Source organism: Netta rufina (assembly GCF_964035555.1).
Source record: "Netta rufina genome assembly, chromosome: 13".
NCBI classification, from domain to species: Eukaryota; Metazoa; Chordata; class Aves; order Anseriformes; family Anatidae; genus Netta; species Netta rufina.
Genome location: NC_140136.1, coordinates 6,452,271 through 6,469,498, shown reverse-complemented (window position 1 = coordinate 6,469,498; position 17,228 = coordinate 6,452,271). Strand labels below are relative to the sequence as shown.

The window sequence follows — 17,228 nt, the reverse complement described above, 5'->3', positions numbered from 1 at the left end:
TAGTTGTTGTTTTATTTCTGTTATCTACACTCTTGAGTTGATACAGCTGTTACTTTTTGAGACTTTTTTTTTTACATAGGCTCAAATTAAGTTTTGGGATAGAAGGCTTTTTACAGATGATCCTAGATCCTATAGTTTCATGACCACAGCAGAATATAAGTTTACCTTAACAAGAGAATGATGCTCTCCAGTTTTTCTTTCTCTCTCAGTTAAAAAGATGCTGTGGGCAGAATAAGGTAAGTATTCAATTGCAGTTGAACCTCCCAAAGTCTTCTGACAGAATAAAACAATATTGCTGATCTACCTCTTAGTTCATTACAGGACTGGAGCACAACTTGAACATGATGTGACTAATATATGAAATGTTAGTCTTACCTGATAAAAGATAGGGCCAAAGAGTTCACAGAACAAATTCTATATTGAAAGCCAATTCATTATGGTATGGTAGTACTGACTAATTTTAGGCTCTCTTGTAGTTTTGAAATGCAATGCTGTAATTTCTGTGATTTTTACTGTGATTTCTGGCATTCTTCTAGTATCCCTGGCTTGTTGTCTGGAGAAACATTCCCCAGTGGGAATTTCTGCGAGCAATGGATGACTTTCACCTTCCTTGTGAACATGGTGCTAGGGTTTGGGTGAGAGCAGGAAAAAGGCCTCAGTGCACCTAATGGCTAACTGTTCAAGTTATTTCTTCTAGCTTTATCTAGTCTTTCCCTTCTGCTATTTTCCAGCTCAGGCAGTTGATTGAATGTCTCTGTTACGGAAAATCAAATGATCTGTTTATAATAACATTCTGGGCTAAGATGGATTTGGCATTAGCTGCTTTTTGTGCAGTTGGATGAGGCAGACAATCAAATCTTTCATATTAGGCTTTTGGAACTAGAAAACACTGCGTTGAATCTCCTCTTCATTGAGTGGGCACAATGTGAGGAATTATGGTTGGTATTAATCCCACTTTATAGACAAAATTACTGCCCTCCTGTGCTTTTATGCAATGTAGCATTTAAACCTAGCCAGCATCTTTGGTAGTTCACAGTCCGTAGGGTTTGGTATTGGTGCAGGAGCATGGATTTGTGGATGTGATGCTGTGGTATCTATTTCCTAGTCATCATGTATTTGACTAAAACCTCCGTGCTTTAATTGGGAAGGAGGGCTAATGTTTCAGTTCCAAAATTTCCAAAATATGTATTGACCTATTGCTGCCAATATTTCCAATTGTGAAGCATAGTGCTTGCCTGATCCTCAGCATAAGAACACTGACATGAGCAGAACAGTTAGTAGGTAGAACTGAGCAGTAAAGCTACACATGAAATTTTATGTGCCTCTTTAGTTTTGAGTGGTGCATAGTGCCACTTGGTTTGAATTAAAGTAATCTTCAGCCAAACCAATTTAATGTTCTCAGTGTTTGAAGGGGAAAAAAAAAAAAAAGAGAGAGAAATTATCCTGAAAAAACTTGAATTACTCTAAAGACATAAAATAGTGTTTGCCAAAAGCTACTACTGAGAATTTTCTGAATTGGTAGTAACAATTCACAATTATGCAGGACTTCCGTATGTAGATTTTCACTGCTTTTTTTTTTTTTTTGGTAAGAATTGGCGTATGCTAACAGTTTATTCACTTATGCTGTGTGTAGAAATACAGAAAAGACAGCAGTTATGAATTATGAGTCTCTGTTTGGAACCTTAGTCTCTTATTATTTCCCTAACCAGACCCAAAATGGTGAGGGCCAGATTTTCAGCTGGACTCCTTTACTGAGGCCTCAAACTCCATGAGTACATTCATTTTTCATGCTGCAAGCAGAAGTGTTGTGAAATCTTGTGAGTGCAATTAAGATTTCAGAGCCTGCTAAAAATGCACTCTAGAATACTCTTTTTCTGGATTTTCCTAGATTGTAACTGACGTATTGCATGCTTGTTTTTACTGTATTTTAATTCTAATTTATTCACAAATAAATCATAGATGTGTGATAAATTCTATTTGTATATATTCCATATGAGATCTGTTCAGCAAGTTCTTGCATAGATAACAAAGGATCTGGAAAAACTAAATATATGATTTAAATGAATTATTAGTGCTATTATTATGCCATAATGTCATTAACAGTTCTGTAGTAGAAGTATCTTTGTTAGATACTTCTGATGTTAACTGATGTTAGAGACAATCATTGCCACTATATAAAGTTGTTCAAAGTGTGCATATATTTTTTAACCATCACAAATCTTTGAAATCTATAGAAATATATTTTGTGAATTAAAGCTAGAAACGGTTGATCTATTAAATTTGTCTTTTGAACTTCCGTAAATATATAGCTGTCATTCTGACAGTGCTACTTAGACACAAGCTTCTGGTTGACATTGTACGTTTTGAGATACTCAAAAATATTCATGTTGAATTAAGTATGGAAACATGCATAGTTCAGAAGTTACTGTTGCAGATAGAACGTATCTTAAATTTAAATAAGATCAAAGTTTGACTGCATTTGAAGCATTCATAATAATATTAGGGTGAAACTTGTTTTTTCTTCCCGCACCCTCCTCCCCATGTGGTGGTACTGTGCCTTATTAAAGTCTAGGGATTGGCTTTCTGCATAAATACCTTTTTTCTTTCTTTCATTTTTTGTTTTTCTTTCATTCTGTTTTTATGTTCTCATATACAATTACCCCATTGTGGTAGCATGTGTCAAGTCAAGTGGATCCAGAGACTGTTTCCAGTATTTTTTTAATTAAAAATCTCTCAAGTTTAACCCATCCCCCCTTTTACTGGAGGCAAGAGATCATGACGTTTTCACCAGATCACCTTAAATTTCTTCTCTGAATGCAAGAAATATCACCTTCCTCAGAACATTTTGTTAAAGTAAAAATCTGTATTAAAATAAAAATAGAATTGACAGTTCTCCATAAGATCACCTATAATTACATCTGCAAAAATATTCAATGCTTTTGCACATTAACAAGAAGAATGTTAGGTGTTTTTTGCACAGTTTTATGACTACAACTGGTTTGTCTAAAATTTGTGAAATTACCACTTGTCTTTGGAGCATTATCCAAGTTTCTTCCTTAAGTTACAGATGCCAAATGCAAAAGAAAGAGAGTCTAAAGACAGGGGACTGTTTCTGTTTCACTCAGTACCTGAATGCTTGCGTTGGCTGTTTTGGTTGGCTCAGAAGACATCTAGCTCTTCAGCTTTGGAAACAAAATGGAGAGTGATAAATGTGACCAACTGCTTTTGGACTATTTTTCTTTACTCCTCTTTAATGTGGTGGCAGGAAAATATTTGATAAAATCTCAGCCCCCAGATTTCAGCATAGTCTGTAATACTGATGGGAGTGCCACCCCCCAGTTGGCATCAGGGAGGATGGTTTGGCTATTGTTCATCTGTAGAGTCAGAGCAGACAGAGACCCTTGCTTAATTGGTGTGAATGCAACCATGGCATGGAACTGGACTATAATTATGAAATAATTTTGGACTAAGAAAGACGACCAACTCTGTCTCCCATTCGTTATTTATTCTGGTAAACTGTGGGTGTGAAGATTAACAAATGGAGGAGTTTTCAGGTATGCTCAAACTCTCGAGTTACAGTGGAGGAATAAGGGAATGAATTTTCAGAGTCCAGGATTATTTATTTAAATAGGAGACAGGAACGAAATCTCTGCTCACAGGAAACAGCCCAGACCAAACTGTTAGTCATTCCTTCTTGCATATGCTGTATACCCAGTAGATATTGAATTATTTTCTGGGGAAGGAAAGAAAAAAAAAGGGGGGGGTTTCAGCAGAAGGGATTGAAGAGTTCTCTCTTTGCCCACCACCAGCAGAGTCTACAGTCTGGTGGTTAGAGTGCTCCTGAAAGCTAGGAGGTGGTTTGGATATTATCAGATCATTACACACAGCAGCACGTAATTACTATGTAATTACACAATGGGGATGGCATTGGTACCAATGGCAGCAGCATTCTGTAAAAAGTTGAGCTTGGCTTAATTCTTTAGGACTTTAAAAAGTGGTCTGTGAGGATCCAAAAGGAAACGAGACACCTTGTAACAGGTTTGAAACATGCGTTCTTGAGAAAATTTACCGTTTGCTTTGTCCTTAAAATTTCTTTTCTGACTTATTGTAGCCAGGCGTATGTTAAGACTGGTAATCCCCAGTGGCTTTCTGCTCAGCACAATGGTGGTTTTGGTTCCCATTCTGAGTTATGTGTTCATGTCACAGTCTAAGACAAGTCCAAGGTGGCTCACAAATGTTTTGGATTCCAATTTTAAAAGTCTTAAGATGTGCTGCCTTTCAAAAAAAAAAAAACAAAAAAAAAAAACAACAAAAACAAACAAAAAAAAAAGAAAAACAGACAAACAAAAAAAAGCCATAAGATGCACCAGCTGTGAAGGGTGTTTTCAGTACTCAAGGAAGTAAAATATATGTGACTTAATATGCCTGATTAAAATCTATTCTATTGCAAATAAAATAAGGATTTTGCAGCATTATAGCTTAATGGATTTTAAGGAGATCTATGTGTTTAATCAATGTTGTCTTCTAAAAATTCTGAAATATAAAGAAGAGTAGCTATTTAATTGCCTATACATTAAAATGTATTTAGTCAATTTAGTGAAGCTTTTCTATGGGAGGTAATTAAAACATATGAAGGTAGTGTCTTCTGGCACTTGGATATGGATGCTTTACTGCTGATATTAGACAGGCCATGCATATGCCACATGCGTCTTAATCTTAGAATCCAAAAAATTGTGTTATAGTCTGCAAAGGTTGTATTTCTTCATTAGCTGTTCCCAAGGCATCAAAAATCCCAGAGGATGTCAAAGGACATTAATTTTTATCACAACATGGAATCTTTCAGGTCTGAATGGCAGCACACAGCTGCTGGGGGCTTTCTGAACTTGATTACAGCTCTATATATCTCTAGGCAAAACAGAGGAAGGAGTTGTCAGTGACAAGTGAAATGTTCAAAATGCATGAAGTGTTTTATTGTTTGAATGATCAACTGTGGTCTCTAGAACGTGTTCCAAGGGGTTAGCTGTTTTCAATGGGAAATACCACAAATATGTAATAAAAGTAGTAATTGGCCTTTCTTGTGAATTGTAGCTTCCTTTTTTTCACAAGTACTTAGTGTGTGCAAAATAAATTTGTATCTTTGGAAGCACATGAAAAACCAACAAATCATTCCATGGTTACTGCAAAATGAATGTTCCTTTACAGCTGGCTTATGCTTATGAGTAACTGTTTGTGCATATTTGTAAATGATGCTTTACTGTTGGGATTTTGAAAAAAAAAACAGAGAATCATGTGTCCACTTTAAATAGACTTTTACCAGCTTACCAGATTCCAGATATTTTCATTGCTACTGTCTTCTAAGTATCAGAGAAATACATAAAGAAAGTAAATTTTTGCAAGGTGTGGCAAATAATGGAATGAGGTGCCCACTTTATTGAGTCAGAGCTTGAGAAAAGGAAGAAGAGGATACAGAATGGAAATGCTGAAATGTTGAACGTGTACAGAAATTAAGTTGCAGAGCCCCGTGCTATCCCTTTTCTACGCTGACTTGGCCCTGGGAATTTCAAAATCCGTATCATATGGAATTTTGTTTCCTCCGAGATACAGAACAAGCAAAGATGCAGCACTTTGACAAAATAAAATGTGGTTTCTTGGATGGATTTTGTTTTGAAGTGCAGTCTTGAGGAGGCACTGGGTTTAGGGAAGAGCAGCACTGATACTAGTTAATATCAGTACCCTGCGTATAGTGTTTACTGTCAGAGGTAATTTAGGGTTAGATTAGAGCTGTGCAGAAAGAAATTCACAGCTGTGGATAATGGATCCCCAAAAGGCAAAAGTGTCCCTGGCATGAACCTAATGGAAGAACCTCTCTTCCCGCACCCCCCCCCCCCCCACCCCCCCCAAAGCCTGTGAAATATAATTCTTCCTCCTTGATAAGAGATGAGGTATATTTGAACAGGAAGAGAAGGCTCTAAACTCATGGATTGAGTTCATTGAACCTTGCTCAGAGATTTGCTTCTTCAGACCTTCAGGAAAATGATAGAGTAGGAATGTCATACATACGGAACTGAGCTAATCCCTGGGGCACTAGGAAGGCATCTGCCTTGCAGTTATCAGTTAAAAGTAAGTAAGAATACTAATCTGACCTTCACTTTAACTAAAGAATTTGTTATCAAAGGTGGTTTACTGACATAATGATATCAAATAACAAAATGTAGATTAAAAAGGATTAAAAAGTTCCTAATTCCGCAGATTTCTAATATCGCATACCAATTGTAGTATATAAAACAACAAGGTGTGGGAGACAGATCACGCCAACAAATTAAACTTAATCCCTGCTTTTCTTATTTTTTACGTAGTCTTTGTGAAACTCATACAGGAGTAAAAGGTTAAAATTCCAGTTTGGATCATTTTTATGGGAAGATACTTCGGGTGGCATAGGTTTTACTAAGGTCAGATTGATAGCAATATTAAAAATGTTTTAAGTGTTAATATTAAATGTTTATTTTCTAGATTTAATTTATTTTTTTTTATTTTTATTTTTATTTTTTTTTGGTATTAGATCTGAATTTCTCTTTAGGAGTTCAACTTTAAAATATTCACAATAGTGGGAATTGCTTTTGTACCTCCATTGAATGGAAAAGTAGGAGTTTTTCAAACTTTTTGATCCCCCTAGGGCTAAAATGACAAAATTTTTAATTCAAAGGATGATTACTTATTAATTTATGGGGGTGTAAGATGTGTGTATTTTTTTTTTGTGTGTGTTTTTTTTTTCTGTAGGTGTAAGAAAACCTAATAAAGGGAAAAATAGGACTAATGGATGTTTCTGTTTAAATCTAAATCTATTGAGACCTTTGTTCCTTTCACAAACTTTTATGAAATTGTACACTCAAGGTTTTATAGAGGTAATGAATAATGATTGAGATGGTTGACCTATATGGCTGTATGTATTTTATGAAGATATAGGAGCAGCTGCTCATAATTCCCATGTATTTGGTATGAAGGGAGAAGCAGAGCAGTTTCAGTCCATTCCCATTAATCTCTTGGAAGTGGGGCAGAAGTATTTGCTGATCAACAGTGTCAAATCCTGCAAAGAAATCCAGTAGGATGAATTTGAGAGAATTTTCCTTGCTTATAGCTGGAGGTCATCCATCGGGGCTCTAAGTCCTGTGTTAGTACCTTGCCTTAAAATGAAACCTGTCTAACAAGGATCCATAATTCTGTTAGCTGACAGGTGGCTGTACAGGCTATTTTTGCTGGCTTTTCAGTCAACACTTTTAGAAAAAGGGAAGCTAGGCATTAAGCATTCATTTTCAAAATTCATAGAATTTTGAAAAAAAAAAAGAAGTGCTTTTTTTGTGTTTAAGTTTTCATCAAAGTAGTAAATGTTTTGGGGTCAGTGCTACATTACAAGTGGTACCGAAATCTGCTGCTGTCTGACTCTAAGTGGTTTCCTCATTGCTCAGTTTCCCATCATTGTTCCTACCATGATTGAGAGGAATTTCTGGAGAAGGTTGTTTAACTTTTCTTTTCAACTCTTTTCTTCTTTTTATCTTTTTTTTTGGGGAGCCATAAGACTAGTCTTAGTTACCCTCTTTGTGAATATAGACATTTCCTCACAGAAGTAGTACCATTTTCTAGCTTTGAAAGAGAGCAACCTGGGTTTTCAGAGGTATGGGATGGAAAAATTCGTAGTCTGTGACTTTGCTTCTTTATGGAAGAGAAAGCACATCTCTCTGCCTTCTTTAGTGGCCGTGACATAGGTCTACAGTTGCTTATGGGATTTGGGGGATATGGCAAGGCCTTTTCTGTTGAATTTCTGTGTAATTCCAAACAGTGTGAACTTTTCAAATCACTTGAGAAGTGCCCCAGATGGTGTGACATTCTGCTTCATGGGAAGATTTGAAAGTATTCCCTTTGCATAATTTCTAGTTAACTATTTCATTGCATTTGAAATGGGAGAACACCAAAGCCAAGAACTCTGTTGACATTTTGGTGGTGTTTGTTTAACCTCCTAGTGCACAGGCTACATTTGTTGAAAAATATTATTCTTACCTTTGCAAATCATCAGTAATTAATTCCCTTGGAAATATCTACTGCAGCACACAGCCAGCTTGGGAGTCTGCTGACAGATCATGGTTTTACATCAGGTGCTAACAAATTGATTATTAAATTTCGTAACTAACTGATTTATAGAAGCAACTTAATTTCTGTATCTCTAATGTATTCACTTATTTCATTTTAAAATAACGCAGAGCAGTTGTATTGCTTTGATTCTAATGGTGAATTTAGCACAGCATATAAGATCTGAATGACTTCCCTGATACAAGGCTTAGCAATATATCACAAGCTTGTGAAGTGCACAAGATATTCAGTGGTTTTCAGCTGAGATATTCACAGTTAAGAATGTCCTTGTTAATTCTACATGCTTTTTAACTTTCACTAAATTGTAGCTACATTTACCAGCATGATGAGTTTTCTACAATTGCTGGGTAGCTTGCAGTTTAAGCAGTATATTCTTGAGTCTCAGTCATGCTGTGAATGATAAGAAACAGTGACTACATGCTATGGTGGAGCAGCTTATGTTCAACTCCCAGAACATACTTAAATTGTAATGGTAGAGCACATTAGCTCGCTGGGTGTGATGTAAGTCAATGACTGAAGATATTTTAAGGAGACATAAGGGTAAATTTTCATAACATTCTGCAAGGTTTTAACTACATGGTGTTTCCAGAAATATCAAATAGGTGTCATGGTTAAAAGGTGCAGCTTTGTAATGTCAATACCAGGAGTAAATATAAAGAAAAATTTATTTTGCTGGTGACGTTTTTTGTTGGTCTTAGTTGTGCCTTTGATGTAGAATTAGAAACTACTTGAAACCAAGGGGAGATTTTTTTTTCTCTCTTTTCCTTGGGCTCAGGAGGAAGCCTAATGTAGATCACAGCAGTGTTTTTAATGAACTTGTGAAATCAAGGTCATAGTTCTGCTATCACTTAAAAATACTCCTGTCATAAAGCAAAGCTGTAGTGCCAGATGTGTGGTGTGAATTGTCAAGTATCTTAAAAATTTTGTTCCTGCATAATGATACGTTCAGTGATACAGAGCTCTGCACCACTGAGATTAGAATCTGTCATCTGTGGCTGAAATTCATAACCATATGATGGCTGTTACATAGGTAATGTGAAATGGGTATGTAATTTCATTCATTTCCTGGTGTGTAAATGTCCAGGTCACAAAAACTTAGATGACAATTTTCAGTAATTGGACCTTTGTTAGCAGTCGTACCAGAGACACCGATAGCTTAGTGGTCATGGATCCAGATCCGAGAGGTGGCTCTTTTGGAGCTGAAATGAAGCACAACAGCAGTAGCTGTTGATATGACCCTTTAGGTTTTTCTGTGATGTTTTCTAGGGAAACCACTTTTAAAATATTTTGAAGCACTAACACTAATTAAAAATGTAGCAATTCTAAAAGGTAATCTGATATTACTTTTTCAGTAGGATATTAGTTTAAAATGTTTCTGTATTCATTTTTATGTTTCTTCACAGATTTTTTATGGAATATTGTAAATACTTTACAGTCTCTTTAATTTTAATTATCTGAATTTAAAAAAAAAGAACAAACTAGTATTCAAAAATAAAAATATCATGAAAAAGCATAATTTTATTTCTTTTATAAAACCCAATTAAATGTACTTACATTTTAAAAGACTACATTTTATAGTTTTATATTTCTAGAATTCTGTTTTTAATTAATTAAGCTGACAGATTTAGGTATAGAGTGCATATTTTGCCTCTGGTACTTATTGTGTAATTAGTATTAATGAAAGATATTAGAATTTGGATAGGTGGAATATAATGCTGATTCATTTGTATGTCCTTTCCATCTTACTCAGGTGTGTTACTTCATACTACATGTGGCAATTATCAAATAGAGTTACAGTCTTTTTATAAAACAGTACCATATTTGCTTTTGCAGGGAATGATGATGGTATTTTCTGTATTACTGTAGTACTCACGTGCCCCAGTTCTGAAACAGAAGGATCTTATACCAAAAAAGCATCTATGTTGAAGAAACTTGTTCCTTTTCCCAGCAGATTTACAAATCTGTAAATTAATTCTTGCCAGATCTTTACATAAACTTTTAGAAGAGATGATGAATCATCCAAAGTTTCCCCACATGCACTCAATCTTCATAAGGCTTTGTTTTCCTCTTGGCAGATGCATCTCTAACTGGCAAAATGAACTTGGATTTAAAATATTTTGATAAAAAATGCCTCAAAAGATTGGATACCGTTTTAAAAATATGGTCTTGAATATCCTAGCAAATAGTCTGCTCCATGCAGTGTTGGGTGAAGCTGAAAAACAAAAAGGAAGAAAAAAAAAAAAAAAACAAAAAAACACTGCCTTTGTGCAAGTAAGTTGGTTTGAGCAGAAAAAGAGAACCTTGCATTTAAAAGGACAGTCCCCTTTTATCTTCAGTTACTCTTGCAGATGCATCTTGTATATGAAGATATTACATGTGTTACAGCCCAAAAGGAAAATCAGAAATTCAGCACTTATAAAATGAGCTTCCCAAAGTGCACAGATGTTTCATACTGCTTCTGAAGCTTTTTATTTTTGTTTTCTAAATTGGCACAAGTACAGATACTAGCTTCTTAATTTCTTATACAACCAGATTATAGTGGTAACTTCCCAACAGGCTCAAAGTTGAAATTTATTTTAATAAAGACATGTAGCCTACTCTTTATATCCCTGATCATGCACAGACTTCAGTATTTAGCTAAGGTATATTTGATTCCACAAGAAATGTTTTCGAAAACTGGGCTATCAAAACCCAAGGTTTTCAAACGTACATGATGGAACCTAATTCAGTGTTTGTTTGACAACCTGGGACATTTTTCATGTTCTTTTCCAGAATTTCTTTTGCAGATGCTCATAGTGGAGATTTGAGCCATGTAGGAAAATGATCTGATGCTGGGTCTCCATCTTCTTTTGTGTGTAGGGCTGTGAGGAAATAACTTGAAAAGAATGGAGGACAGACAGCTTTTTTTCCTAGTTGTGCTTCAGTTACTATCTTTAAAATTAGAGTATATGTTGGGTGGTTGATTTTGTATTTGTCATGGGATTTGGTCAATTACAGTAAAGATGATGTAAGTTAGAACATGCTGCTCAAACAAATGCAATGATTTAAATAGTTTGATGTTAGGATGTCACATCTACTAGTACACAGTGTAGGGGTGAAAGGCATTTGTTTGCCAGGCATTACTTTCTGTAACCTTTCCTATTTAATTATTTTGGAGCTGGGATGCCAGATGCAGACTGAAGCCTGAGGTCTGCAGCTCTGTTACCTTTACTTAGGTCTGTTGCATTGGATTCTTACTCAAGGACAAGAATACAGTATTATGGCCCAGCTTTTCTTGGTCATGAAACAATCTAGTAAATGCAGATCTATCTGAGGTCTGTGAATGAGAGCCTTTGCTGTGTTGCACAAGTATTTGAAAAAGGAAAGAACAGGAAAGGTGTTTGTCCTTGGTCTTGCTATTAAGACATCCTTCTCTCACCTTGGTGCTCACGGGACTGTTTTTCACTGTTTTCCCCTCAGGCTTTTGCAGCACTTTGCTCTTCCTTAAATACACTTTCCCAGAGGTGCCGGCAGCATTGCCAAGTGTCTTAGCCATATCCTGTGGTGGGTTCGTTGTGGGGCCAGCATGGGCCAGCCCCCACCTCTCCTCATGGAGCCCAACCCTGCAGCCTAGGCTTTGATGCCTACGCTCAATGCACACATTGACCTGGTTCACTAAGGAATGCAGTTAGATGTATTTCACTGAAACTTCTCTCTTGACTCAATTTTGTTCTTTAATTCTTCTGATTATTCAAGGCCTCTTCACATCCTGATCTGCAATGCTGCCACTTTCGGTGCTCCATGGTGCTTGACAGAGGATGGCCTGGAGTCCACCTTTCAGGTGAATCACTTGGGACATTTCTATCTCGTCCAGCTTCTGGAAGATGTTTTACGCAGCTCATCTCCTGCAAGGGTTGTGGTGGTGTCCTCAGAATCACACAGGTTGGTTAATGTTATGGTGTTCTTTTGATTTCATTGAAATCTGCAATCCTTAAAACAGAAAATGGCTATGGTGGAACTGCAAAAGTTTTAAAAAATGTTTTAAAAATGTTAATGTGTTTAAAAATGTAAAAGTTTTTAAAAAGGCTCTGCTCTAAAGCATTTGTGTTTGAATAATCTTTGTAAAATAGAAGGGTTGCCAGTGTCTGGATGTTACTGCATTTGGTTCTATTGCTGTATACAAAGTGTGTTCTAGTTTTGTAATAATATGGAAGTATTTTTTGATCATTCTTTGTATGAATGCAGATTTTCACCGCATTTCAGAACACTTATTGATTTTGCTAGGAGATGGAATAATAATTGATTAAATCTGAATGGCATGACCTATATTGATTTGTCATTCAACAACTTCAACATCTTACCAAGAAGAATGTGCAGTTATTTTAGCAGGAGAAACAATGCAATTAAAAACTGCTAGATGAAATCCAATTGTTTTATAATGAAAAATTAGGGAATTCAATGCAAACATTAGCTGTACAATATAAATAGGATCTAGTATAGTTAATACATATTAGAAATCTGGCCATGCCTCTTTTGGTGAAAATTTTAATTAAAATATTAGATGCTCATCATTCTACTGCCATAAGAATTACAGTTGGCAAAACAGACATTGTGAGATTTGCCTTATTTCAGATGTGCTTGAGGTGTTTGTGTTAATAACTGAAAAGAATGATTTAATTTAAATTAGAAAGTTTCTTGTGGTGCAAAATTAATACACCAATTCTGACTTCTAGTGGACACAAGCCACATACTGGCTTCTGATTTAGTTCAGGGACTGATTTAGTTCAGATTAGACTATAATGTCCAACTTTAAACGTTTACCGTTGATTTTTTTCAGTTCTGGTTGTGTGTAACAGCTCTAGCAAACCCAAAGAAAGAATGTGTGTGTGTGTTTTTTTTTTTCCTGCCTTCATATTTTTGAAATGTTTTAGTGACCCAGAATGAAGCTTATTTTTTTAATCACGTTTCCATAAAATGTAACCCCAGGGACCTGGTAGAGAGAGACCAGCCAAGGGTCAGGCTGAAACCTTTATCACTTCCAAACACAGGGGCTTATGGTATAAATGACACACTGCAGATAGATTTACTTTTACCATTTTAAATTTATGATGGCTGAAATGAAAGGAAGCAATAGAAAATGCCAGTAATAATCCTCCCTGGTGTTAAAAGACATGAAATGTCTAGTAATTAGGTGGTAACAAAATCTGGACATCCTTATCTTTGGAAATCACACCAGGTCTGTGAAAGCAAGTAGCAGAGTCCTGTTAGGAGTGAGGAAGGCTACTGCAGGGCAGGCAAGATAGCTCTAGAAATAAATCTGCCAACTCCAATCACTTGCCAGATGTGGATGGCACAATGGGATACGTATAAATGAGCTGTTATTTAATGGGAGATTATGTTGAATTGTCAGCTGCTTGTTCCCCTTTGTAAGTTTGTGTCTGATAGTATTTTAAATGGCATCTTTGTTTTTCACTGTATTAAGCATTACGTATAACCAGAACTCACAACTCTGGACATCTTTATTTGTTTTCAAAAACATTTTTTAAAGTTCTCATTGCTAACTCAGTAAAATCAGCAAAGGTTTATACAAGCCCATCAAAAAAATAAGTAACAGTCTATGTTTGAGAAGATAACAAATACAACTACTTGATTTCCCCCTTTTTGAAGGGTGCAATTCTTGTCATATCTTAACATTTAAAATGGCCATTTAAAATTACTTTCGTTTTGCCCCCAATCTGTTTAATGGCCAAAAGCTGGTGTAAGCAGTTAGTTTAGACATTAGGTATTATTGGGCAGTAGTACTTTCTGACCTACTTGAGAACTCTGAGCTTTAAACTACGTTGTAAAACAGAAGTGTTGGTATCTAATTACTCCCATAAACCTTGGCTGGATCTTTTCGCTAGAGTCAAGACCCCCTGTTAGGGGAAAAATAAAGTCCCATGTTTGCAGGAAAATATTATACTAGACTGCTCAAAGGCAAAATATTTATTTGCCTCTCTGATTCTTTGTTCTTTGTTAGTTACTTACCTGGATTCATCACAAATGAAATATATTTAAATTAAGCTTTTGGGTACTTTAAGAATGTCATATTAAAATCTGAATAATAAGTAGGTTGACTTTCCTTCTGTTTTTATTTCTGTGTAGTTAATTTGATTGTACAGCTCTTATCCTACTGAATTCAATGAGATTGCCAACATAAGTAAGATTGACTCACATAAGTACCCTTGCAGGACAGGGCTGAAATTATGCCAGTGTGTTTCCATTGTACAGGATACACAAAGTATCTTATTTATAGATTATTTCTGGTATCCTAAGTGGTTACTTGAGGAATGAATATAGGAAATTCCTCCCAGAATAGTCCTGTTAATTTCAGAAATGTATGTTATTTAACTGAAAATGATGAAAGAGAAATTTTGTTGTTGAAATTGAAGGACCAATTCTGCAAGATACAGGACATCCTGGATTCCTCTTCAGTTCAAATACTGTAGCTGCTTTTCTCTACGTGCATTATAATTCTGCTCACAAAATGGATATAGAAATTCCAGCTGATCTCTTCATTTCTGGCCACGAGATGTAAAATTAGTAAAGATATTTTAAAACATTTTTCTAGTGTGTACTATAATTATGTTTATCCCTGTTCTCCCTAGCTGATTCTGAAAACTCAGTATTAAAAAGAGCTTGCTAAATCCATTTTATTTTTAGTAGCTCTTCTGAGTGGAACAAAGGTCTGTAACTAAATGTAGTATTTTTTTCTAATATACCAGTAAATTGATAAATCAAAATTGTATGAATTTGAAAAAATACTATATTAAAAATTCCTTTTCTTCATCTAAATGTCTTTAGAATATTCACTACTTTGTTATTAAAAAAAAAAAAAAAAAAAAAAAAAGAAACAAACAGCTGGTGTTTAATGACTCTGTCAGACCCAATTAAAAAACATCAACTAGTTACTTTGATTTGTGTTCAGCCATGCCATGGGTATACTTAAAAACATTATACTCTGCCAGAACTCATTTTGGCTTTGTTTACGTTTATCTTTTAAACATATAAGACTATTGATGGCAAGTTACCAAGGTTATAACCCCTTTATATTCATCAATTTTTAATCTAAAAAAGAGTCTAAGAGGCAGTGAGACCCATCCATAGTTACTTGAACACTTAAATGAAAGTGTGCAGTATATGAACACTGGATGAAATAATCAGGGGAAGGGAAGAAGGGGAAATAAAAGAATGCTGTTTTTCTCTGTTTCTAAGACAGTGCTATTTTATCCTGCATTATTTTCTGCAAGTTATTTGTGCTTTTGTACTTATGGCAAAATATTTTTCAGGCTTTAAAATAATGTAATTCATAAGTTATATACAATGCCTTTAAATCATTATCATTAAATCATTAAAATATTTTTTGGACTTGTTTTTATTTATTATTTACATTTGATAATTATTCACTAATTTTACTGCTATATTGTATGTGACTATTCCTTGGGCTTCAAGCAATTTCTAGTAGATACTTGCAACTGCTAAATTAGCTGTTGTTTTATCTTTATTTTTTATTTTTTCTACTCATCTGTCTGTCTACATCTTATGTTGTTCTTAATGAGAGTGAAATTAACTGTGGGGTATCTAAGGAATATGTCCTGTTTTTTAGATTTACGGAAATTAAAGACTCCTCTGGAAAACTCGATTTCAACCTGCTTTCTCCATCTAAGAAGGAGTATTGGGCTATGTTGGCCTACAATCGTTCCAAGCTTTGCAATATACTGTTCTCCAACGAGCTGAACCGACGCCTTTCTCCCCATGGGGTGATGTGTAATTCAGTCCATCCTGGAAATATGATGTACTCCTCCATTCATCGTAGCTGGTGGGTGTATACCTTGCTGTTTACCTTGGCTCGACCTTTCACCAAATCCATGGTAAGTGAATGGCTTTTTTTTTGACTGTATTTTACACATCTTCAGTTTTCAAATCAGGGGAGTAAAAAAATCCAGATGTATGTATTTGCTTTGACCTTTTGCCTTTCATAACTACAACCCTGATTCTAATGACAAACATAATGTCAAGATAGTGAGTGCTCTAGAAAAGGATACTTCAACCATTTAAGATTAAATTTGTCAATCTGCAGTGAAGTCACCATGTTAGATGGATTGCATGACTGCCATGTTTGAGTATGTGACTTTCACTTTCTGTGATTAAGGTAGTTGCGTATTTTAGGTGTGGGATAGTTTAGAATTATTTTGGTGCTAAGTACATGTAAAACATCAAAAAAATTCTTTGGTTTTTAAGTGGAATATGCTTGACTGCATTTTTTATGTAAACAGATGGCCTAGTTAGAAAAGATACCACAGGCATTATTAATGGCTGAGGGAAAGTGCTTTCAATGGTAAAAGCACTTTCATTCATATTTAAAAATAAAAAAAAAAAAACAACAATGATTTTCTTGATTCTTATAAAACACTGAAGACAGGTGGGAGCTTTCCCTTTGTCTTCACATTGGACTTTGGATTGGGATGAAGATGCAATGAAAGGCTATGCTGTTCTTTCATAGACAACGTTAAGAAGCTTCATTATATAAGAAATTTAAGCATCTCTAGTGTTTGGAGGCGGTTATCTTATTTCTTGAACCTCTGATACAGATTACCTTTAAGGAGTCGGAAGTCATTTTCTGAGCAGAAGATGACTTTCACTTCATTGAGAACTGGGTTCCTTTTAACATTATTGACTGTTTCTCATCCTTTTTCTTTTCTGACAAAGAATGATATTACTAAAACAAGAACAAGGGGAGGAAGTCTCCCTTGAATATTTGGAGCTAGGAGTCAGGGAAATGAAAAAAATAATACCCCTGCAGAACATAGCAATTTGTTCAGGCCTAAATGAGGCCTCTTTTACATAGGATTTCATCACTGACATGAGTAGTTGTTGTGTAACATAAATTACTGTCTCCTGAGCTGGTGATAGAGACCAAATTAATGGCTTTTATTTGAAAAAGACCGAGGAAGCAATTGTAGCTTAATCTATGGCATAACCTCTAGAAGTTGAGCAAATCACTGGTAGAGCTTGTATATAGAGCTACAAAAAAAAAAAAAAGGATTGCTTGTACATTGAAATCCAGT

The 17,228-nt window shown here is 35.3% G+C and overlaps 1 protein-coding gene across 2 annotated transcripts in view; it reads left to right on the top strand.

The window, feature by feature from the left end:
• Nucleotides 1-17,228, top strand: part of WWOX (WW domain containing oxidoreductase) — a gene marked incomplete at its 5' end in the record, with an annotated part of 506,937 nt that overhangs the window by 109,819 nt on the left and 379,890 nt on the right. For both annotated transcript variants that reach the window (XM_084294419.1, XM_084294420.1), the window contains 2 exons: nt 11,878-12,063; nt 15,767-16,031. In XM_084294419.1, coding sequence (XP_084150545.1) covers nt 11,878-12,063; nt 15,767-16,031 — 451 coding nt within the window. The remainder of the gene's footprint in view (nt 1-11,877; nt 12,064-15,766; nt 16,032-17,228) is intronic.